Source organism: Oncorhynchus nerka, linkage group LG24, assembly GCF_034236695.1.
Source record: "Oncorhynchus nerka isolate Pitt River linkage group LG24, Oner_Uvic_2.0, whole genome shotgun sequence".
Taxonomy (NCBI): domain Eukaryota; kingdom Metazoa; phylum Chordata; class Actinopteri; order Salmoniformes; family Salmonidae; genus Oncorhynchus; species Oncorhynchus nerka.
In genome coordinates this window covers 61,902,799-61,926,444 of record NC_088419.1, presented here as the reverse complement: position 1 = coordinate 61,926,444, position 23,646 = coordinate 61,902,799, and the positions used below count along the sequence as shown (strand labels likewise).

The 23,646-nt window shown below is 45.3% G+C and overlaps 1 protein-coding gene across 4 annotated transcripts in view; it reads right to left on the bottom strand.

Moving 5' to 3' along the window:
- Positions 1-23,646, bottom strand: part of acsbg2 (acyl-CoA synthetase bubblegum family member 2) — a 41,332-nt gene that overhangs the window by 5,556 nt on the left and 12,130 nt on the right. For 3 of the 4 annotated variants that reach the window (XM_065009036.1, XM_029632630.2, XM_029632631.2), the window contains exons 2-8: positions 13,358-13,496; positions 12,464-12,579; positions 6,146-6,414; positions 1,605-1,693; positions 804-924; positions 591-671; positions 276-425 (exon numbers count right to left, since the gene is read on the bottom strand). In XM_065009036.1, coding sequence (XP_064865108.1) covers positions 276-425; positions 591-671; positions 804-924; positions 1,605-1,693; positions 6,146-6,414; positions 12,464-12,579; positions 13,358-13,496 — 965 coding nt within the window. Of the gene's footprint in view, positions 1-275; positions 426-590; positions 672-803; positions 925-1,604; positions 1,694-6,145; positions 6,415-12,463; positions 12,580-13,357; positions 13,497-16,399; positions 16,548-23,646 lie in introns of those variants that run through there. The other variant, XM_029632629.2, reaches the window with a different exon arrangement.

Below are 23,646 nucleotides of genomic sequence, written 5' to 3'. Positions count from 1 at the left end.
AGACCGTATACATGTGTATAACAACATTTTTACTGCTCTAATTATGTTGGTAACCAGTTTATAATAGCAATAAGGCTCCACGGGAGTTTGTGATATATGGCTACGGGCTGTATATCCAGGAACTCCGGGTTGCGTCACGCTTAAGAACAGCCCTTAGCCATGGTATATTATTGCTTAAGTATAGCACTCTGATATCTTTACACTGGCCGTGGGAAACCAAATATGCAACCAAAGACTAGTGTTAGTGGTGGGTGTTCGTAGTCAGTGTCACTCACATTGTCGTGGCTGAGCATCACTCCTTTGGGCTGGCCTGTGGTACCTGAAGTGTAGATCAGTGTGCAGCACTGGTTGGGCTTCTGGATAGTGATGATATCATCCAGCTTTGTGTCGGGCTCATCACGGCCCAGCTCCATAAACTCAGTCCACTGTGCAGACAATACAGGACAGACACATTCAGGATAGAGTGGGGGGGGAAACGAACCTGCAGAAAACGTACTGTGTTATGAACACTTCTAAAAAAAGACACAGAAGGCATGGATCTGTGTTCGGTTGTTCAAATGAAATCTAAATAGTCGACACTCCATTCATACCGTGTAGAGGTTTGGTCTCTTCTCTTTAAGTGCATCTTTGTACTGGATAATGGCTTTCAAGTGTGGCAGCTTGTCTTGAACCTGGAGGAAAGACACTCATTTTAGATATCTGCGTCAGATTCCACAGTGGTGGAATACACCAAAACGTAAAAGGTATCCCTGCAGAATTAATCAATCAAATCACCTTACATCCTTGCCATCCTCTAGGCTTACCTGTAGGATCTTCTGCAGCTGCTTGTGATTCTCCACCACAATGATGTTGGCCTTGCAGTTCTCTGCTACATACTGGCAAGCATCTGGGGAGTTTGTGGTGTAGATGCCCACTGCAAACCCACTGGCAACACAAGGCAAAACAGTACAGCGAGTTGTGTTGCCTTTATGTTCCATCAAACTCTAAAAAGATTCCTTTCCTACAGACAGGTTTGGCAACTCTGCTAAGTAAGAATGTTTTTCAGGAGGTTATGATCATCATGAAAGAAGAATACAACAGGTGAGGCATTGATCCACCCAGAACATTATTGTAAGTCTAACTTATCTCTGCCAATTACACATGGCATATGTTCTCACATTACCAGTTCTGACAGTGGGAAATACTCCAAGCTCTAAATTAACGTTGATTTGTTTTGACATACTGTATGGAGTTTGGATTTCTGATCATGCTCTACAGAGTTTTGGTTTCTGATTATAGCCATTTTCTGATACAACTGAAAAGCAAGAACAGAGTAGTCATTGTGTTTGGCACCTCAGCGATCTATCAAACTGCATTAATGTGTGCAACAGGCTCCATGCTGAATTCAAGGTCATACACTATGCTGCTCTGACAGGCTCATATGTCATATCTCATCATGTCTTTGGTTATAGTCATTTAAGATGCTTACACAATCTAGATGGGGCCTACAGTATATCAGTGAGCGGGAACCCTTCTGCACATCACACATACTTACATGACGGGGCTAGTGTAAGTAACAGGGAGTGTGTCAGACCCCCCCCCGAAACAGGAGTAGAGGGACTCACCCAGCCAAAATGGCAGCAATGTCAGAAATGAACCACTCAGCAGAGTTAAAGCCCAGAATGCCAACCCCATGGTAGCGCTCCAAGCCAAGCTGTGGACAAACACACACATACAGCATGAGAATAGATGCACACATACTTTTGTGTGTGTTCATATATATATAGACACCCCTTCAAATTAGTGGATTTGACTATTTTCAGCCACACCAGTTGCTGACAGGCGTATAAAAATTGAGCACACAGCCATGCAATCTCCACAGACAAACATTGGCAGTAGAATGACCTTACTGAAGAGCTCAGTGACTTTCAACGTGGCACCGTCATAGGATGCCACCTTTCCAACACCGTGTCACATTTCTGCTCTGCTAGAGCTGCCCTGGTTAACTGTAAGAGCTATTGTGAAGTGGAAACGTCTAGGAGCAACAACGGCTCAGCTGCTAAGTGGTAGGCCACACATGCTCACCTCCAAGTGCTGAAGTGCGTAAAAATAGCTTATCCTCCGTTGCAACACTCACTACCTAGTTCCAAACCGCCTCTGGAAGCAACGTCAGCACAAGAACTGTTTGTCGAGATCTTCATGAAATGGGTTTTCCATGGCCAAGCAGCCGCACACAAGCCTAAGATCCCCATGTGCAATGCCAAGCGTTGTCTGGAGTAGTGTATAGCTCGCCTTCTACCTTCTCAGACTGTTAGCTAACGGTTGTGGCTAACAAAACAAATGAAATATATTAGCTAATGTTAGCCAGCATTTGTGAACAATCTCCCTTGTTGAACGCACCTCAGGGGTCAGCAATCTTTTTCATGTGGAGTGCCAATTTACCTTACCATTTCTACCAATCTGCGTGACAGTTTAGATTTTCCTATTTTTACATTTTTCATGGAACAGCTTCAAATAAATAAATGCATTGCTGGTAGAAAATATTCTGATATAAAATATCTCATAAATCATATATAAATAACATTGAATATGCATGGAGGTTTGTTCATGTTCATTCAATCGCATTCATCTATCTGCAACATTGTATCAACTATTCTGGGCCACTCAGAGTTTCCCGTGCCAGTGTGCTCTGGACAAGCACGGGGATAAGAGGTAAATCAGGTATTTTATGACGTTTCCACTGGATCAGAGCATGACATTTTTCCCTTTCACACAGAGGCTCGGTGGTTATCGAAAGGGAGAGCCGGATGCCTTCTACACTCGCATCGAGGCAAGCAACACGGAACCATGCTTGAATGCACCAGCTGTTCCGGTCGACTGTGTGATCACGCTCTCCATAGCTGAGGAAGACCTTAAAACGGGTTAACATTCACAAGGCCGCAGGGCCAGACGGATTACCAGGATGTGTAATCAGAGAATGCGCTGACCAGCTGGCAAGTGTCTTCACCGACATTTTCAACCTCTCCCTGACCCCGTCTGTAATACCTACATGTTTCAACCTCTCCCTGACCCCGTCTGTAATACCTACATGTTTCACCTCTCCCTGACCCAGTCTGTAATACCTACATGTTGCAACCTCTCCCTGACCCCGTCTGTAATACCTACATGTTTCAACCTCTCCCTGACCCCGTCTGTAATACCTACATGTTTCACCTCTCCCTGACCCAGTCTGTAATACCTACATGTTGCAACCTCTCCCTGACCCCGTCTGTAATACCTACATGTTCCACCTCTCCCTGACCCCGTCTGTAATACCTACATGTTCCACCTCTCCCTGACCCAGTCTGTAATACCTACATGTTTCCACCTCTCCCTGACCCAGTCTGTAATACCTACATGTTCCACCTCTCCCTGACCCCGTCTGTAATACCTACATGTTTCACCTCTCCCTGACCCAGTCTGTAATACCTACATGTTCCACCTCTCCCTGACCCAGTCTGTAATACCTACATGTTTCACCTCTCCCTGACCCAGTCTGTAATACCTACATGTTTCCACCTCTCCCCGACCCCGTCTGTAATACCTACATGTTCCACCTCTCCCTGACCCCGTCTGTAATACCTACATGTTTCAACCTCTCCCTGACCCAGTCTGTAATACCTACATGTTCCACCTCTCCCTGACCCAGTCTGTAATACCTACATGTTCCACCTCTCCCTGACCCCGTCTAATACCTACATGTTCCACCTCTCCCTGACCCAGTCTGTAATACCTACATGTTCCACCTCTCCCTGACCCCGTCTGTAATACCTACATGTTTCAACCTCTCCCTGACCCAGTCTGTAATACCTACATGTTCCACCTCTCCCTGACCCAGTCTGTAATACCTACATGTTTCAACCTCTCCCTGACCCAGTCTGTAATACCTACATGTTTCAACCTCTCCCTGACCCAGTCTGTAATACCTACATGTTTCAACCTCTCCCTGACCCAGTCTGTAATACCTACATGTTTCACCTCTCCCTGACCCAGTCTGTAATACCTACATGTTTCAAGCAGACAACCATAGTCCCAGTTTCCAAGAATGCCACGGTAACCTGCCTAAATGACTATCGCCCCATAGCACGCACAACTGTAGCCATGAAATGCTATGAAATGCTGGTCATGGCTCACATCAACAACATCATCCCAGACACCTTGGACCCACTCCAAGTCGCATACCGCCCCAACAGATCCACAAATGACGCAATCTCTATTGCAGTCCACACTGCCCTTTCCCACTTGGACAAAAGGAACACCTATGTTAGAATGCCATTCATTGACTACAGCTCAGTGTTCAACACCATAGTGCCCTGGAAGCTGATCACTACGCTAAGATCACTGGGACTGAACATCTCCCTCTTCAACTGGATCCTTCCTGACAGGCCGCCCCCAGGTGGTGAGGGTAGGCAACAACAGTGGCCCGTCAGGGGTGCGTGCTTAATCCCTTCCTGTACTCCCTGTTCAACCATGACTGCGTAGCTGCACACGACTCCAACACCATCATTAAGTTTGCAGACGACACGACAGTGTTCACCGACAACGAGACTGACCTCAACGAGACAACGAGACTCCCTATAGGGGAGGTCAGAGACCTGGCAGTGTGGTGCCAGGACAACACCTCTCCCTCAACGTCAGTAAGTTAAAAGGTGCCGATTGGGGACTACAGGAGACAGAGGGCCGAGCAGGCTCCCATTCACATCGACGGGGTTGTAGTGGAGCGGGTCAAGAGCTTCAAGTTCCTCGGTGTTCACATCACTAAAGCTCTATCATGGTTCAAACAAACCAACACTGTCGTAAAGAGGGCATGACAATGCCTCTTCCCCCTCATAAAGCTGAAAAGAATTAGCATGGGCCCTCAGATCCTCAAAAATGTCTACATCGGCACCATTGATAGCATCTTGGATGCGTAACCGCTTGGTATGGCAACTGCTTGGCATCTGACCGCAAGGCTCTAGAGGGTAGTGCATACGGCCCAGTAAATCACTGGGGCTGAGCTCCGTGCTATCCAGGACCTCTGTACCGGGCAGTGTCAGATGAAGGCCCAAAACATTTTCTGATTCCAGCCACCCAGGCCACAGACTGTTCTCTCTGCTACCACACAGCAAGCAGTACCAATGTACCATGTCTGGAACAAACAGGACCCTCAACATCATCTACCCCCAAGCCATAAAACTTCTAAAACACCTGGACTACCTGAATGGACCCGCTCTTGCACACACTCTGGACTCTACCCACACCAACACACAAAAACATACACTGCTGCTACTGTTTATCATCTACCCTGTTGCCTAGTCACTTTACCCATACCTATATGTACAGTACATAGCTACCTCAATGACCTCGTACCCCCGCACATCGACTTGGTACTGGTACCATGTTATTTAAAAATATATAGCCATGTTATTTATTCACTGTGTATTTATGTCACTATTTGCATTTGATTTTTGTTTTGTTTTTACCTCATCTTCTTTGTTGAAAAAGGACCCGCAAGTAAGCATTTCACTGTTAGTCTACACCCGTTGCCTCAAGCATTTGACAAATACATTTTGATTTGGAAAGATTTTTCTAATACATTGAGGAACTATTGTCATTGTCAATGGATGTAAAAACAGACTTTGTTAACTTGCCGTTTGAGGTTAAGAATTTTGTTATTTGAGAAGCTCCACAGCTCATTAGTGGTGGTGAGTTAAGACAAATCAGAAATACTAATCAGAAGTAGCTAGAATTCTTATTGGCCCAATATAGGCTCTCTCAATCAATGTAAACATATCATCTGGTGCTCCTACGTTTAAGTCCACAGTAGTTCTCTTTTGTTTGTCTTGATATTTAGTTTGAGGATACATTGTTGCCAAGCCAACAGAACTTTCTCTCATACTTATTTTCTCTGTTGCAATGTTGCACTTAAGAAACTGATGTCGATAAGCCATTCTTATGACTGGAGAAGTGGAGACATGAGCACCAAGAAAGTGTTTCATAAAATAAAATATTTGACAGTTCTCATCTGTAGGTAACACTGGATAACTATACACATGTTTTGTTATGGGTTCTCTCTTGCCACATTGTTCTGACATGCAATGTACAGCAGTCAAGTGTCAGCAGAGTTGGTCTATGTGTTTAGTCTCACCTTGAGGAAGCTTTTGGCAGCGGTGCGGCAGGCCTGGTAGTACTCCTGGTAGTTGATTGTCTTGGTCTGCTCTCCCTCCTTCCAGCCCAGGGCAGTGTAGCTGCCAAACCTCTCCACAGCAGTCTTAAACATCTGGTCTACGGTGAGTGGGGGCTCAGAGGCAAAGCCTGACTCCCCCATCCTCAGCTTCACCTCCCCGTCACCGCTCGATGTCCACAAGTCTGGCTTAGCCACCGCCAGGGACAGAGAGTCTGGCCGCTGGGCACTCACTGAGGGAGAGGAGAGAGAAGGGTTTCGTTTTTTACCAAGGCAAGTCAGTTGAGAAGGTGAAGGAAAAGTGTGATTTGTGAGCTTTGCTTAGACTTAAGTTTGTATAGCACCTCAGAAAATAGGAATATTGTGGGGATAAATTGTGTGAGCTGATTTAAGGACGCTCTTGCTCCATCCTGCCATTTTGGTGATGGCAAATGGCATACATTGATTTGCCTGTCTGCAATTTGTCAGATGGAACCCGAACCCGTGAGGAAGTCAAACTAATCACTTTGAATGGGGTGCCTCCTGCTTACACCAGCACTCACAGAAATGAGCTTAGACACTCTTTAGGGACAGGATGGAGGCTGCTCTGACTTCTGGTCTTAAATCTCAGTTGCCATTTGTCAAATCAAATCAAATTTTATTTGTCACATACACATGGTTAGCAGATGTTAATGCGAGTGTAGCGAAATGCTTGTGCTTCTAGTTCCGACAATGCAGTAATAACCAACAAGTAATCTAACTAACAATTCCAAAACTACTGTCTTATACACAGTATAAGGGGATAAATAATATGTACATAAAGATATATGAATGAGTGATGGTACAGAGCAGCATAGGCAAGATACAGTAGATGGTATCGAGTACAGTATATACATATGAGATGAGTATGTAAACAAAGTGGCATAGTTAAAGTGGCTAGTGATACATGTATTACATAAGGATGCAGTAGATGATAGAGTACAGTATATACGTATGCATACGAGATTAATAATGTAGGGTATGTAAACATATTAGGTAGCATTGTTTAAAGTGGCTAGTGATATATTTTACATCAATTCCCATTATTAAAGTGGCTGGAGTTGTGTCAGTGTGTTGGCAGCAGCCACTCAATGTTAGTGGTGGCTGTTTAACAGTCTGATGGCCTTGAGATAGAAGCTGTTTTTCAGTCTCTCGGTCCCAGCTTTGATGCACCTGTACTGACCTCGCCTTCTGGATGATAGCGGGGTGAACAGGCAGTGGCTCGGGTGGTTGTTGTCCTTGATGATCTTTATGGCCTTCCTGTAACATCGGGTGGTGTAGGTGTCCTGGAGGGCAGGTAGTTTGCCCCCGGTGATGCGTTGTGCAGACCTCACTACCCTCTGGAGAGCCTTACGGTTGTGGGCGGAGCAGTTGCCATACCAGGCGGTGATACAGCCCGCCAGGATGCTCTCGATTGTGCATCTGTAGAAGTTTGTGAGTGCTTTTGGTGACAAGCCGAATTTCTTCAGCCTCCTGAGGTTGAAGAGGCGCTGCTGCGCCTTCTTCACGATGCTGTCTGTGTGAGTGGACCAATTCAGTTTGTCTGTGATGTGTATGCCGAGGAACTTAAAACTTACTACCCTCTCCACTACTGTTCCATCGATGTGGATAGGGGGGTGTTCCCTCTGCTGTTTCCTGAAGTCCACAATCATCTCCTTAGTTTTGTTGACGTTGAGCGTGAGGTTATTTTCCTGACACCACACTCCGAGGGCCCTCACCTCCTCCCTGTAGGCAGTCTCGTCGTTGTTGGTAATCAAGCCTACCACTGTTGTGTCGTCCGCAAACTTGATGATTGAGTTGGAGGCGTGCGTGGCCACCCAGTCGTGGGTGAACAGGGAGTACAGGAGAGGGCTCAGAACGCACCCTTGTGGGGCCCCAGTGTTGAGGATCAGCGGGGTGGAGATGTTGTTGCCTACCCTCACCACCTGGGGGCGGCCCGTCAGGAAGTCCAGTACCCAGTTGCACAGGGCGGGGTCAGACCCAGGGTCTCGAGCTTGATGACTAACTTGGAGGGTACTATGGTGTTGAATGCCGAGCTGTAGTCGATGAACAGCATTCTCACATAGGTATTCCTCTTGTCCAGATGGGTTAGGGCAGTGTGCAGTGTGGTTGAGATTGCATCGTCTGTGGACCTATTTGGGCGGTAAGCAAATTGGAGTGGGTCTAGGGTGTCAGGTAGGGTGGAGGTGATATGGTCCTCGACTAGTCTCTCAAAGCACTTCATGATGACGGAAGTGAGTGCTACGGGGCGGTAGTCGTTTAGCTCAGTTACCTTAGCTTTCTTGGGAACAGGAACAATGGTGGCCCTCTTGAAGCATGTGGTAACAGCAGACTGGTATAGGGATTCATTGAATATGTCCGTAAACACACCGGCCAGCTGGTCTGCGCATGCTCTGAGGGCGCGGCTGGGGATGCCGTCTGTGCCTGCAGCCTTGCGAGGGTTAACACATTTAAATGTCTTACTCACCTCGGCTGCAGTGAAGGAGAGTCCGCATGTTTTCGTTGCAGGCCGTGTCAGTGGCACTGTATTGTCCTCAAAGCGGGCAAAAAAGTTATTTAGTCTGCCTGGGAGCAAGACATCCTGGTCCGTGACTGGGCTGGTTTTCTTCTTGTAGTCCGTGATTGACTGTAGACCCTGCCACATACCTCTTGTGTCTGAGCCGTTGAATTGAGATTCTACTTTGTCTCTATACTGACGCTTAGCTTGTTTGATAGCCTTGCGGAGGGAATAGCTGCACTGTTTGTATTCGGTCATGTTACCAGTCACCTTGCCCTGATTAAAAGCAGTGGTTCGCGCTTTCAGTTTCACGCGAATGCTGCCATCAATCCACAGTTTCTGGTTAGGGAATGTTTTAATCGTTGCTATGGGAACGACATCTTCAACGCACGTTCTAATGAACTCGCACACCGAATCAGCATATTCGTCAATGTTGTTATCTGACGCAATACGAAACATGTCCCAGTCCACGTGATGGAAGCAGTCTTGGAGTGTGGAATCAGCTTGGTCGGACCAGCGTTGGACAGACCTCAGCGTGGGAGCTTCTTGTTTTAGTTTCTGTCTGTAGGCAGGGATCAACAAAATGGAGTCGTGGTCAGCTTTTCCGAAAGGAGGGCGGGGCAGGGCCTTATATGCGTCGCGGAAGTTAGAGTAACAATGATCCACTTGCGTTGTATCTTGGCAAAAGTGTACACTTGCGTTTCCTCCTCTGTTGTCTGCATTGATGGTGGAGAGCCAGAGGCAGTGGGTTTAGGTGTCCCTGGCCTGGAACCCAGCCTCTACCAGGACACAGACAGAGCCCAGTCCCGTATGAGATATACCAATCAGCACACAAAACGCCAGACACCACAAGGTAACCCCTACAAAGCCCAGGCACACAGACCTCACAAGGAGAGGACTCCCTAAAAGGAACTAACAAGACAACATGAACTATTATATTGGCCTATATAGATAGGGCTAAATTGTAATGTTTCTTACAGAAGAAATATAGAAAGCATATGCATAACCATTGTAGCAATTAAAAAGAGAACAGTTTGGAGATTATGGGAAAATTCTTAGACTAAAAAGGTCAGGACAACAGTTCACCTGACAAGACTGAATCCAAACATTAAACTTGATTTTATGTGCATTTCACATTTACTGTACTTTGCCTCATTTGTTAATTAGGAAATGTGAAAATACTCTGGATACATTCAGTAACAAAAATATTCCAGGAAAATGTGGGTGTTTCCAGGGGTCCACAGCTCTCCAAAGTGTGCACAGTTCTTAAGGATTTTCAATGCACCTTTATGACTAAAAGAGTCTTAAACTAGAAAAGGTGCCTTTCTTTTAAGCTCTCTGTCGGCGAGGAACTAGAGCAAGCAAACGTGTCGTTGTGCTTGGAACACAGCCCTGCTTTACACAATTACTATTGCTTACGCAATCCAAAAATGGTCCATTTTAAATATCAAAATCGGGGTCAAGTGGGCATAATTTCTTCACAATACAACAAACATACTGTAGGCTCATTCTGTTTACGACTACCCAGGGTATAACGCCATGTCATCTTGTAACTATGCTGAACAAAAATAAACATTTAAGATTTTACTGAATTAGAGTTCATATAAAGAAATCAGTCAATTGTAATAAATTAATTAGGCCCCAATCTATGGGTTTCACATGACTGGGCAGGGGCACAGCCATGGATAGGCCTAGGAGTGCATAGGCCTACCTACTGGGAAGCCAGGCCCAACCACTGGGGAACCAGGCCTAGCCAATCAGAATGAGTTTTTCCCCACAAAATGACTTTATTAAAGAGATAAATACTCCTCAGTTTCATCAGCTGTCTGGGTGGCTGGTCTCAGATGATCCCACAGGTGAAGAAGCCAGATATGGAGTTTCTGGGCTGGAGTGGTTAAATGTGGTCTGCGGTTGTGAGGCAGGTTGGACGTACTGCCAAATTCTCTAAAACGACGTTGGAGATGGTTTTTGGTAGAGAAATTAACATTAAATGATCTGGCAACAGCTCTGGTGGACATTCCTGCAGTCAGCATGCCAATTGCACTCCCTCAAAACGTGAGACATCTGTGGCATTGTGTTGTGTGACAAAACTGCACATTTTAGAGTGGCCTCTTATTGTGCCCAGCACAAGGTGCACCTGTGTAATGATCATGCTGTGTAATTAGCTTCTTGATATGCCACACCTGTCAGGTGGATGGATTATCTTGGCAAAGAAATGCTCACTGACAGGGATGTAAACAAATTTGTGCACAACATTTTATTGAATAAGCTTTTTGTGATTGCGGAACATTTCTGGGATCTTTAATATCAGCTCATGAAACATGGGACCAACACTTTTCATGTTGTGTTTATATTTTTGTTCAGTATACATCAAACAGTGATCATGAACCTTGACACTATATTACATATATAGAGTATAATGACATGGAAATGTGAAGTGCACATTTGGACTTGCTTGTATGACATCAAAGAAGTATTTTTTATAATCCACAACATCTCATTTTTCAAAATACATCAAGTCCTTGTAATGTATAGCATCCCCCCCCCCCCCCCAAATGTTGCCAAATTATCAGGAGGAATGGGGGCAACGTCACACACAGTGCTCAAATTCAGAACGTCTGGCAGTCAAAACCCATACAGAGCTGTGAAGCGGAGATCCTGAGCTCTGACGTCATGTATAACATGTTACTGTACAGCCACTGCATTCCAATGTAGGCCCTTATCAATGACAAAATGTGCCATTTTCAGCCTGGGTGTCAAGGGTTAATGGGGGCCATTAGCCAGAGACAAACAGAAGCTGTAACTCACCTAGTAGTATTAGCATTCATGTTTGAGTCTTTTCAGCAATTTTTCAAATGTCACTATGATAAGACTAGAACTATAGATAATCCCTGTCACTATTTTGAAGTGTGTGAAAGCTTTATTTAGATAAGGGGACCTACTCCCTCCCATGTTCTGTGTTGACTATGAAGCCTCTGAAAAGCACTCTAAAACGAAAAGATCAACAGTGAAGCGTGGGGTCATGTGACCTTGTGTTAGGCTGACCCCGTTTCCAAAGAGTGTTGTGTTTCTGTGTACTGTCAACAGGACTGAGCTGTGGGTGGAACCTTCTGGGAGTTCAGACAGGACTATTTATGACCAATCACTTCTTTAATAGTCAACAGAAGCACATTGCCACAGTCATGCTGCCACTCTGCCAGGTCCTGAGGCTACAGTTACTGGACTGCACTTCAGGTGGATGGACGGTAGAGGAGAATGCCCTACTGATTTGCAGTAACATAGGGTTTACTGACCAACTGACACAAATCTCAATTGAACTGTGCTTTTAATGAAACGTGTGAATACCTTCATTTAGGATAGCATAGAACTATTTAATCTAATTTGGGGTTTTATATATGCCAGTATGCAGCTTATAAAAAGGGTTGTCATACCGAGTGTGTGTGGAATGTTGAAGGCTGAATGTTCTTAACTTGAGTCGGAGGAAACAGGAAAAGGAAGTTGGCACGTACAGGCACCAAGGGTGGACTTCACTTCCCTTAGGCCCATTCCCTCAAAGTTCCAAATGGGGACAATTCATTTGGTCTACCTCAAAATGAATGCACTGGTATAACTTCTGTAGCCATGTGCCAACCTCAAGAGTGTGAACCACTATGTTTGTGTACGCTCTAACTGTTGTAACCCTGTTTTCTAAATGGATTTGTGTCCCATGTAAATACTGTCCTTGTGGTGTTTGCCATGTAAATGTGTGAGTGTGTAGGTCAGCTCACCGGTCTGTGTGTGTGTGGGCCATTCAGTGGGGATGTCTGTGGGATTGTTGGTGAGCTCAGTGTTGGCCCCAGTCTCCGCTTCCCTCTCACCGGCTGACTCCTCCTCTGATGACTCACTGAGGGGAAAAACGTTATAAACAATGTTAAGTAGATTCCCAGTCCTGGTGAACTCTGCTGCCACGTCTAAGATAGATGGAGGAAACCTTTCAGTGTGTCAGAGGCTAACGTCCCCAAGAATCTGTCTTGCAAACTGACTCTAAAAATGTTTACATTGCTGATTTGACAAAATATAAGGACTGTTTTTCATCTTTGAGTGATATAGGTAGGTCAAATATCTCTGAGCTGTCATTTAAAGGGATAAACTATATATACACAAAAGTATGTGGACACCCCTTCAAAATGGATTAATTCTGCAATTTGAGCCGATTGGGAGCCAGGCCTAATCGCCCAACATCAGTGCCCAACCTCACGAATGCTCATGGCTGAATGAAAGTAAGTTCCCACAGCAATGTTCCAACATCCAGTAGAAAGCCTTCCTAGAAGACCATCTCCATATGAATGATTTTGGAATGAGATGTTCGATGAACATCCTTTTAGTCATGTAGTGTTCTTCGGGCTTTTGGCAATGAGGCCCTTTATCTACTTCCTCAGAGTCAGATTAACTAGTGGATACCATTTTTATGTCTCTTATTTCAGTATGAAGACAGATTCTGGGGAAGCACATAAAGGACCTCATTGCCAAAATCCCGAAGTATCCCTTTAATGTGGGATTATTAAGACCGTGAAAGGTTGCAGGTCATCGTTATTCCTGTGTGACGAGAGCCTTTCGATCAACAGTCCAAACATGAGTCACGCCATCAGACCAGAGACAATGGTTTCAGGTCAGGTACGTACTTGGCTGTGGAATCCATAGTGACTTCATCCAGTGAAGCAATGCTGTCCCCGGTGCCACAGGATGACTGCAGGTTGCTGGCGTCCCTGGCGGGGTCCATTACCACAACTGTGGACATGGCAGCGGGCTCACACACAATCACTGGGAGGGATAGAGATAGGGGACAGGGTAAGAAACAGCATATGACTCATTCACACAACATGACATGCAAATCTCGGGGATGAGTTTCCCCAGCGGTAAAGTGATTTGAGCAGGCTTTGAGAGAGTGACAAATGTGACACAAATGGCACTAGTCCTTCCTTACAGTAGCACCTGCTTCTTGGTCACACAGTGGAACGGTCAGTAGCATGTGACTGCCAAACGGCTCACAAGACACCCACCACTGTGCTGCATGTGCTGTCACAGGGTCATGCTCTGGACTCAAAAAGGTACATAGATCCAAGAGCTCCTGTAGACTGAACTGTGTTTTTGTCCCCATAAATCACTGTTTTTGAACAATGAGGCATCCATTTAAGTAACTTCTTTCAGCCAAAATAAATGAACCATGTTTTTTCAGTGTGGTCCTTTCCCAAATCAGAGGAAGGATAAATTCATATTTGGGCCTTATCGTGTTATGAAACCCCCCTTTCAGAGATATAAAGCCATGTGGACACATGACAACAGGCGGGAAAGCAGAGGTTGCATAAGACGGACTCATTTAGTTGGCTGGTTCATCTCATCCTTTGGTTATTGAAATTCAAATGGCTCCATCTGTGTGAAAGACACACAGACCCAACCCAGTTCAGCCCCTGTTGATGATCCGCTTGTTCCATCGTGGGCAGTTACCCAACATGGCACAGGAAACACGTCAGCGCCCTAGAACAATAACCATGACCGCCCCACCAGCACGTAACTCCCGCCCACTCTCCACCCCCTTGTTTGAAAGCCAATACCGGCCTGGCTTCTGTTTATCTAGGCCTGGCTCGGTGCATTGAAAACGCATACCAGTGGTCCTTTCGGCCTATTGTGGAATGGACTATCATAGTTCACCAGCTGAGGACAATTGAGCAGGGGCGGCAGGAAAGAAAACAGACACCATGGGGGTCAGAGCAGGAAGGCAAATATTCCCCTGAGCCAGGGCCAGGGTGCAGCCAGCGCTCATTAAAACCCAGTCAATATTATAACCTAGTGTTTTGAAACGGCTATAAACCCTCAAACTCAAAACCAATGTGTCTGATTCATGGTTCGTTCAAGGGCCGTAGCTCAGCAGATCGATAGATTCTACCTCTGCTCCCTCCCTCAGAGGCACTGCTGTTAACCTTGAGACTTCACCTCATCATTACACATTCCTGCAGAGCCTGTGAGCTCACCGCTGACACCACAAACCCCCTGCAACAGCTACCATTGTACCTTCTTCCTTCAGTAACAGAGCGGCTGCAGATTCCCCATGCTCACACACTTGGACAGCTGTGGCCAGGGTTCACGCTGCATGGCTGTAATGTATTCTAGTGTGGGAGTTGTATTGGTCCCTGGGGGTTGGGAGGGTGCCGACATGCCTGCATTGGGGGTGGGTGCTATAGACTAAGCCTATAGCTCAGAAAAGGCTCGCTCTCACGCCCAAACTATGTACCTTAATGAGAGAAGGAGATTCTTGATATTTCTGAATGCTGCCTTAAGGCTGATCCTCAGGAGTCTCTCTCTCATGACTGAATAAGTCTCAGGCAGAGCCCTATAGGACTGATTTATGTTTGGATGTGAGGACACATGCCTAACCAATGACCAAGTTCTATTCTCATCCCCTCCAGCTATGACGACCAAGGCTGTGTGTATTTACCTTCACAATGTGCTCACCAATACAAGTCAGACCAGGGAAAATAAAATAAAAATCAAGGTACTTCCTTGTTGTACGATAGAAAGCCATTTTCTTCTCTCCTGTTGAATGAGCCCGGAATGGGTGGTCACTGTCTGACCCCTAGTCCCCAGAGGAGCAGTTCATTGTAATGCCTGAATGAGGTTGTACATCCCTGCTGATGGCCTGCCAGGGAGATTCCCAGTGAGCATTAAGGGGATGGGCTCAAATGGATTTAGAGTTGCGCAGTTTCATCACGTTAGCAACTGACCGCTGCGTTGCACACAATTAAGAGAGGATTAGGTCCCAAACAGTATGTCTAGTCCACATAACTGCTACAATGTCCATTCAAAAAACAAATTGCAAGTATAGACGATTTGGCTGATTATGAGTAGAAGCTTTTCTTGCACACTGCTCTAAATGGCAACATTAAACACATTTTTACAAACCAGCATTAACTACAACCTAAACAAATCCTGCCCAAAACTGGACGTCTCCAAAACCAAGCAGAGGTTCCCCTCTCCCCACACCCAGCATTTAAATACCCCAACCGTAGAGAATTTTAGATGCAAAGGAAGCTACATTAAATCTCTTTCGGTCCCTGTACTTGTCTCTATCCCAGATGGCCATCTCACCCAGCTGCCTGGAGTTGTTTCCAAGGCTGCTAACCCACTGGGGTGAATCAAGTTTCCATCCATCCAACCAGCAGCTGTTTCTGGCCCCAATAATGCAGTTAAAACTAGGACTTCTTTGCCTCGCCCAACCCTGTCTGAGCAGCTGTACATGGAGGGCAGGATGCTCCACCCCAGCCAGCCAGCACATATCTGCTGTCGACATGGGCTAATGAGGTGGATGAACCAGTACCACATAAACAGCCTTCAGAGCTGTGGTACATGAGCTGTTCTGAATTCAATAACTTAACTTCAATGTAAGAACTAAACCAAATTCAAACGTTGAACACAGAGAGGGACTCAAATTTAGTTTTAAAATGTATTTTACGTAAGGTACACAGAAACCACCAGTCACATCCTAATGAAAATGCCACGATGCCAGAGAAATGCCTTCCCACAAGCCAAAGTCAGAAGACCATGGATATAAAGATGTATTATATGTAACAATCAACGTAAGCTTTCATATCCAGGCTACCCAAGTGAGAGGGAAAACGCCCTCATCACAACGTCTGAATGTATATCTAATTCAATGCATAAGAACTTACAGTGCATCCTTGGAAGTAAACTCTTTAGATTCCTTGTTTCAGTTCTGGTTGCCGGTTCTCTGGACTGCTTAAGCACTCTAGTCAGTCAGCTGCTAGACTCAAAATATGCTGGCCTCTCCGCCTCAGTCTACTCTGTGTAACACATCATTAATTTTCAAACGCCTGGTTTGTCCCTCCTCTGAAACCCCACCCTTTCCTGCAGACATCCTTACACACTTCCGCCACTAAGATGCCAACACTACAGCTCTTCTCATTGGCTGAAACGGCTCACACCACAAGACTCGTCCCCCATATATGGTCACTTCAGCTAAATTAATGCAAGAGGGAGGGGAATGGGTGGAATGGAATACTCCTCCCCCTTCTCTTGGATGATGCGATGAGTCCCCCACCCAACCCATCCCCCTCACACACTTCACTTCCGCAACATACACAACCGCACAAAGCCGATATGCTGCTGGGGTTACTACAGGACAAGGAAGGGGCGGTTCCTCAGGCCAGTTTGTTATAGCTACTGCATATAGCAGCTCTGCTGCCTGGGCTTTGATGATGTTCCAGAGATAAACATGCCAACATTGTCAGGCAGACATCTGTATCCTACTGACCTATATACTGTAGGCTACATCAAATAAACATCCAGAACTATTGGATCATATTGTCTTCTATCACTTCCATTCATTTATTCCTAGTTATGATATACAGTGTATTCAGAATGTATTCAGACCCCTTGACTTTGTCACATTACAGCCTTACTCTAAAAATTGTTTTTATTCCCCCTCAATCGACACACAATACCCCATAATGACAAAGCAAAAACTGCTTTTTAGACATTTTTGCAAATGTATTACAAATAAACGGAAATATTAAATTTACATAAGTATTCAGACCCTTTACTTAGTACTTTGTTGAAGCACCTTTGGCAGAGATTACAGCCTCGAGTCTTCTTGGGTATGACCCTACAAGCTTGGCACACCTGTATTTGGAGAGTTTCTCCCATTCTTCTCTGCAGATCCTATCAAGCTCGGTCAGGTTGGATGGGGGAAGAGTCACTGTACAGCTATTTTTCAGGTTTTTCCAGTGATGTTAGATCAGGTTAATGTCATGGCTCTGGCTGGGCCACTGAAGGACATTCAGAGACTTGTCCCAAAGCCACTCCTGCGTTGTCTTGGCTGTGTGCGTCGGGTCATTGTCCTGTTGGAAGGTGAACTTTGTCCCAGTCTGAGGTCCTGAGCAGGCATCAAGGATCTCTCGGTACTTTGCTCCGTTCAACTTTTCCTTGAACCTGACTAGTCTCCACCACTGAAAAACATCCCCACATCATGATGCTGCCACCACCATGCTTCACTGTAGGGATGGTATTGGCCAGGTGTTGAGCAGTGCCTGGTCACTCTGTCAGAGTGACCATCAGGTGCTTGGTCACCTCCCTGACCAAGGCCCTTCTTCCCCGATTGCTCAGTTTGGCCGGGCGGCCAGCTCGAACATCTCTGGAGAGACCTGAAAACAGCTGTGCAGCGACGCTCCCCATCCAACCTGACCGAGCTTGAGAGCATCTGCAGAGAAGAATGGGAGAAACTCCCCAAATACAGGCGTGCCAAGCTTGAAGCGTCATACCCAAGAAGATGCGAGGCTGTAATCGCTACCAAGATGCTTCAACAAAGTACTGAGTAAAAGGTCTGAATACTTGTGATACCAGTTTATTCTGTATAAATTAGCAAAAATGACAAAAAAACTGTTTTTGCTTTGTCATTATAGGGTATTGTGTGTAGACTGATGGGGGATAAAAACTATTTTAGACTAAGGCTGTAACGTGACAAAGTCAAGGGGTCTGAATACTTTCCGAATACACTGTATATGAGGGTATGTATAGACATTGTGGACAGTATGTGGATATAATATGTAATATATCTGAAGAATACGTGGATAGAATAGTATATGTACAGCAAAAGTTGAATAGCATAGCTTTGACTGACTAGAATACAGTATATACACACATATGAATTGGGTAAAACAGTATGTAAACATTATTAAAATGACCAGTGTTCCAGATCTATGTACGTAGGGTAGCAGCCTCTAAGGTGCAGGGATGAGTAACTGTGTGGTAGCCAGCTAGTGACAGTGACAGTTCAGGGCACTGGGTGGAGGCAGGCGGGTGATGGCTACTTAATAATCTGATGGCCTTGAGATTGAAAAACAGCTTGTCTCTCGATCCCAGTGTTAATGCACCTGTACTGACCTTGCTTTCTGGATGATAGCGGGGTGAACAGGACGTGGCTTGGGTGGCTGAGGTCCTTGATGATCTTCTTGGCCTTGCTGTAACACTGGGTGCTGTAGATGGCCTGAAGGGCAGGCAGTGTGTTCCAGGTGATGTGGTTGCGGACGGTGCAGTTGTCGTACCAGGCGGTGATACAGCCTGATAGGATTGTGCCTTCTTCACTACACCGTCTGTGTGGACCATTTCAGATTGTCAGTGATGTGTACGCCAAGGATCTTGGAAGCTTTTCACCTTCACTGTGGCCCCATAGATTGGGGCGTGCTCCCTCTACTGCATCCTGAAGTCCATGATCAGCTCCTTCGTTTGGTTGACATTGAGGGAGAGGTTATTTTCCTGGCACCACTCCGTCAGGGTCCTCACCTCCCCCTCGTCGCTGTTGGGAATCAGGCCTACCACTGTTGTGAGTTAGAGGCGTGCGTGGCCACAAAGTCATGGGTGAACAGGGAGTACAGGAGGGGGCGGAGCACATGCCCTTGTAGGGCCCCCGTCAGGAAGTCCAGGACCCAGTTGCACAAGATGGGGTTCAGACCCAGGGCCCCGAACTTAAGGATGAGCTTGGAGGGTACTGTGGTGTTGAAGGCTGAGCTGTAGTCAATGAACAGCATTCTTATATAGGTATTCCTCTAGTCCAGATGGGATAGGACAGTGTGCAGTGCAATGGCGATTGAATCATCCGTGGATCTGTTGGGGCGGTAACCGAATTGCAGTGGGTCTAAGGTATTGGGTAAGGTGATATGATCCTTAAGCCTCTTAAAGCACTTCATGATGACAGAAGTGAGCGCTGTGGTGCGATAGTCATTTAGTTCAGTTACCTTTGCTTTCTTTGGTACAGGCACAATGGTGGACATCTTGAAGCAACTAGGGACAGCAGACCGGAATACGGAGAGATTGAATATGTCCATAAACACTCCAGCCAGCTGGTCTGTGCATGCAGCTAGGGATGCCGTCTGGGCTGGCAGCCTTGTGAAGGTTAACAAGCTAAAATGTTTTACTCATGTCGGCCACGGAGAGCGAGGGCTCACAGTCCTCGTTTAGCGGCTTGTGTTGGCGGCACGGTGTTATCCTCAAACCCGGCGAAGTAGTTGTTTAGCTTGTCCGGGAGCAAGACGGTGTCCATAACGTGGATGGTTTTCCCTTTACAATCCGTGATTGTCTGGAGTTCCTGCCACATAATTATTGTGTCTGACCCATTGTATTGTGACTCCACTTTGTCGCTGTCTGTACTGATGTTTTGCCTGTCTGATTTTCTTATGGAGGGCATAACTGGACTGCTTGTATTTGGCCATATTCCCAGTCACCTTGCCATGGTTAAATGCGGTGGTTCATGCATTCAGTTTTGCGCGAATGCTGCCATCTACATTTTTTTTTAGTTTGGATAGGTTTTAATCACAGTGGGAACAACATCCCCTATACACTTCCTGATGAACTCAGTCACTGTGTCAATGTATACATCAATGTTATTAGTAGAGACAACCAGGAACATGTCCTAGCCTGCGTGATCAAAACAGTCTTGATGCATGGATTCCGATTAGTCAGACCAACGTTGAATAGACCTTGGCACGGGTACTTCCTGTTTGAGTTTCTGCCTATGGAAGGGAGGAGCAAAGATCTGATATGCCGATGGGAGGGCCTTAAGGCCACCCCTGAAGGGAGAGTAACAATGGTCAAGAGTTTTTGAAGCGAGAGTACTGCAGGCGATGAGTTGATAAAACTTTGGCAGCGTTTTCCTCTAGTCCAAATTAAAGTCCCCATCTACAATAAATGCAGCCTTAGTATATGCGGGTTTCCAGTTTGCACACAGTCCAGCGTAGTTCCTTGAGAGTCGTAGTGGTATCGGCTTGAGGGGGAAAATATACAGCTGTGACAAAAAAAATAACATTCTCTTAGTGGTGTAAACACGGTTGGAATTTGATAGAGATATTCTAGGTCGGGTGAACAAAAGGAATTATGTTCCTGTACGTTACCACGATGTACCGAGAACCCAGCTGGCTGTATCAACGGGGACAGTATATCCGGAGAGAGCCATGATTCCGTGAAACAGAGTATGTCTCTCTGGAAGGAGATCCACGCTTTGAGCTCATCTACTTTATCGCCCAAGGACTGAACATTAGCAAGTAATATACTTGGAAGTGGTGGATGGTGGGCACACCTCCCGAGTCAGGCTAAAAGTTCACTCCGATTACCTCTTCTCCCCCGGCAGCGTTTTGGAGGAGCCTCTGGGATAAGTTCTATCGCCTTGAAGGGTACGATCAAAGAATCCAATTCAGGAAAGTTGTATTCCTTGTCAAAATGGTGGTGAGAGACTGCCTCTCTGATATCCAAAAGTTATTTCTGGCTGTATGTAATAATGCTAAGAACATTCTGGGCTAATAGCGTGAGATGGCGGCCATGTCTATCTGCGCCATCTTTATATGAAGTTGATCAACTTTTAAAGCAGCATTACTTCCCCATGTTTCCTCTAACTACAGTGTATGATTAGCTCTGAGTCTGTACTTTTATTCCATGTAAAAATCAAAATTTAAAATTTTGGAACATAAGAGACTGTTACAAATATTCTTGCTCATAAAACTCATGTAGACTAGCCTCCCCGCACTGTATCTGCGAACTGGCTGTGCCAAGGCCAGAGTATGCACATTTGCTATTTAACGCAACAGTATGTGACAAAACTATCGGTAGAACTTTCGATTTTTATTCAGTACATGAAAACTTTAAAGAAAAAGTATATTCTGTGCACTACGTCGTCACGCACAGATTTGAAAAAATCTGCAACAGTATGGCAGAAACACAACTAGTGGGAAAATGTGCATATTTTCTTTATGCAGATTTTTAGAATGTTTGCATAAAAATCGCCAATTGGATGGAAACCTAGCTACTTATAACATCAAAAAATTCTCGTCTATGAACAAATATACACACAACCAACACTGCTATATTCAATAGCCTACTGCAGGACATTTTTTAAATGTTTTATTGTTGGACATAAGACTGTAAAAATACAAGCAAATCAGCTCCAAGCGATTTTAATTTTGGAAATCTGCTCCAAAGTATTCCCACGCATAGAGAGATGTGATCGTAGACAAATGTAAGCAAGGTTTGAAATTATGTTCTAGCCTGTTTGGGCTTCTTGCGGTCAATTTGCAGTCAACCAATTATTTGTAATTACACTGAACAAAAATATAAAATTCAACATGTAAAGTGTTGGTCCCATGTTTCATGAGCTGAAATTAAATATTGCAGAAATGTTCCATATGCACAAAAAGCTTATTTCTCTCAAATTTTGTGTACATCCCTCTCAGGTGTGGCATATAATGAAGCTGATTAAACAGAATGCCCATTACACAGGTGCACCTTGTCTGGGTACAATAAAAGGCCACTAAAATGTGCAGTTTCTTCACACATTTCTCTGCCCAATTTCCTTTCAAACTGGATGACCGAGATAAGGAAAGTAAAACTAGCCAAAAAAAAACCCGATACCAATATTAAAAATGTGTTGTTGTTGTTGTTTTTTTAAATATCGGTATCCTTTTTTTGGCAAGGAAAATATAGGATATAGGCCATAAATGTGATATCGGTGCATTTCTAGTTTCTACTGGTCATTCTTTTCAGGCTGGTTGTATTGGTGTTAGCTAGGTATCAAGCTAAAGCTAGCAAGCTACCCCAGTTGAGGTCAAACAAATAATGCTTTATTACCAAAGCGGTATTGTAAACACATCATTCGTGGCCGATGTATGCAGACTTTTGGGCAGCTTTGACAGTGCTACTGATAGTAGTGGTGGCGCTTGGCTTGCACGTGCAAATTCAGAACACCCAACATTCTATAATAGAACTGTTATTTGATGTGTCAAAAGCTTATTTAACCTGTCTAGGTTTTTGCCTACCATATCAGTTCTGTTACACTCACAGACATCATTCAAACAGTTTTAGAAACGTCAGAGGGTTTTCTATCCAAATTTACTAATTATATGCATATTATAGCTTTTACGGCTGAGTAGCAGGCAGCTTAATTTGGGCACGTTTTTAAACCAAGCTACCCAATACTGCCCCCTAACCCAAAGAAGTTAACATGTCAAATAGTGTTATTTGATGTGTATCTTTTTTGACATGCAAAGACCCAAACGGTGTTCCATAGTATGTCGTGAAACTAATAGCAGTGACGCTATTACTGTGTAACTCCGGTAGGGCAACATCTGAAAAATAGCGCACTTGGTAGTGTGTACTGGTGCTCGACCAGTCGCGAAAGCCTACATCGCCCACGACAGAGAAAGGTTGATTGTCAAGGGAAATGAATTCCATTATCTTGGAGTTAATCGATTTCGCCTTTGAGTTGTCTCACCTGAAAATGTCTTACTCTTTCAAATAACTGCTCGATCCACACAACAGACATTGTGGGCTAGGTTAGGAATGCTGTGTTGCACGTGTAGAGCAAAATTTTACGTGGCGTCATTATGTCGTCATTACCCCTATCCACATCGACGGGACAGTAGTGGAGAGGGTAGTAAGTTTTAAGTATCTCGGCGTACACATCACGGACAAACTGAATTGGTCCACCCACACAGACGGCGTGGGGAAGAAGGCGCAGCAGTGCCCTTTCAACCTCAGGAGGCTGAAGAAATTCAGCGTGTCACCAAAAGCACTCAAACTATCACCGCCTGGTACGGCAACTGCTCCGCCCACAACCGTAAGGCTCTCCAGAGGGTAGTGAGATCTGCACAACACATCACCGGGGGCAAACTACCTGCCCTCCAGGACACCTACACCACCCGATGTCACAGAAAGGGCATGAAGATCATCAAGGACAACAACCACCCGAGCCACTGCCTGTTCACCCCGCTATCATCCAGAAGTCGAGGTCAGTACAGGTGCATCAAAGCTGGGACCGAGAGACTGAAAAACAGCTTCTATCTCAAGGCCATCAGACTGTTAAAGAGCCATCACTAACATTGAGTGGCTGCTGCCAACATACTGACTCAACACCAGC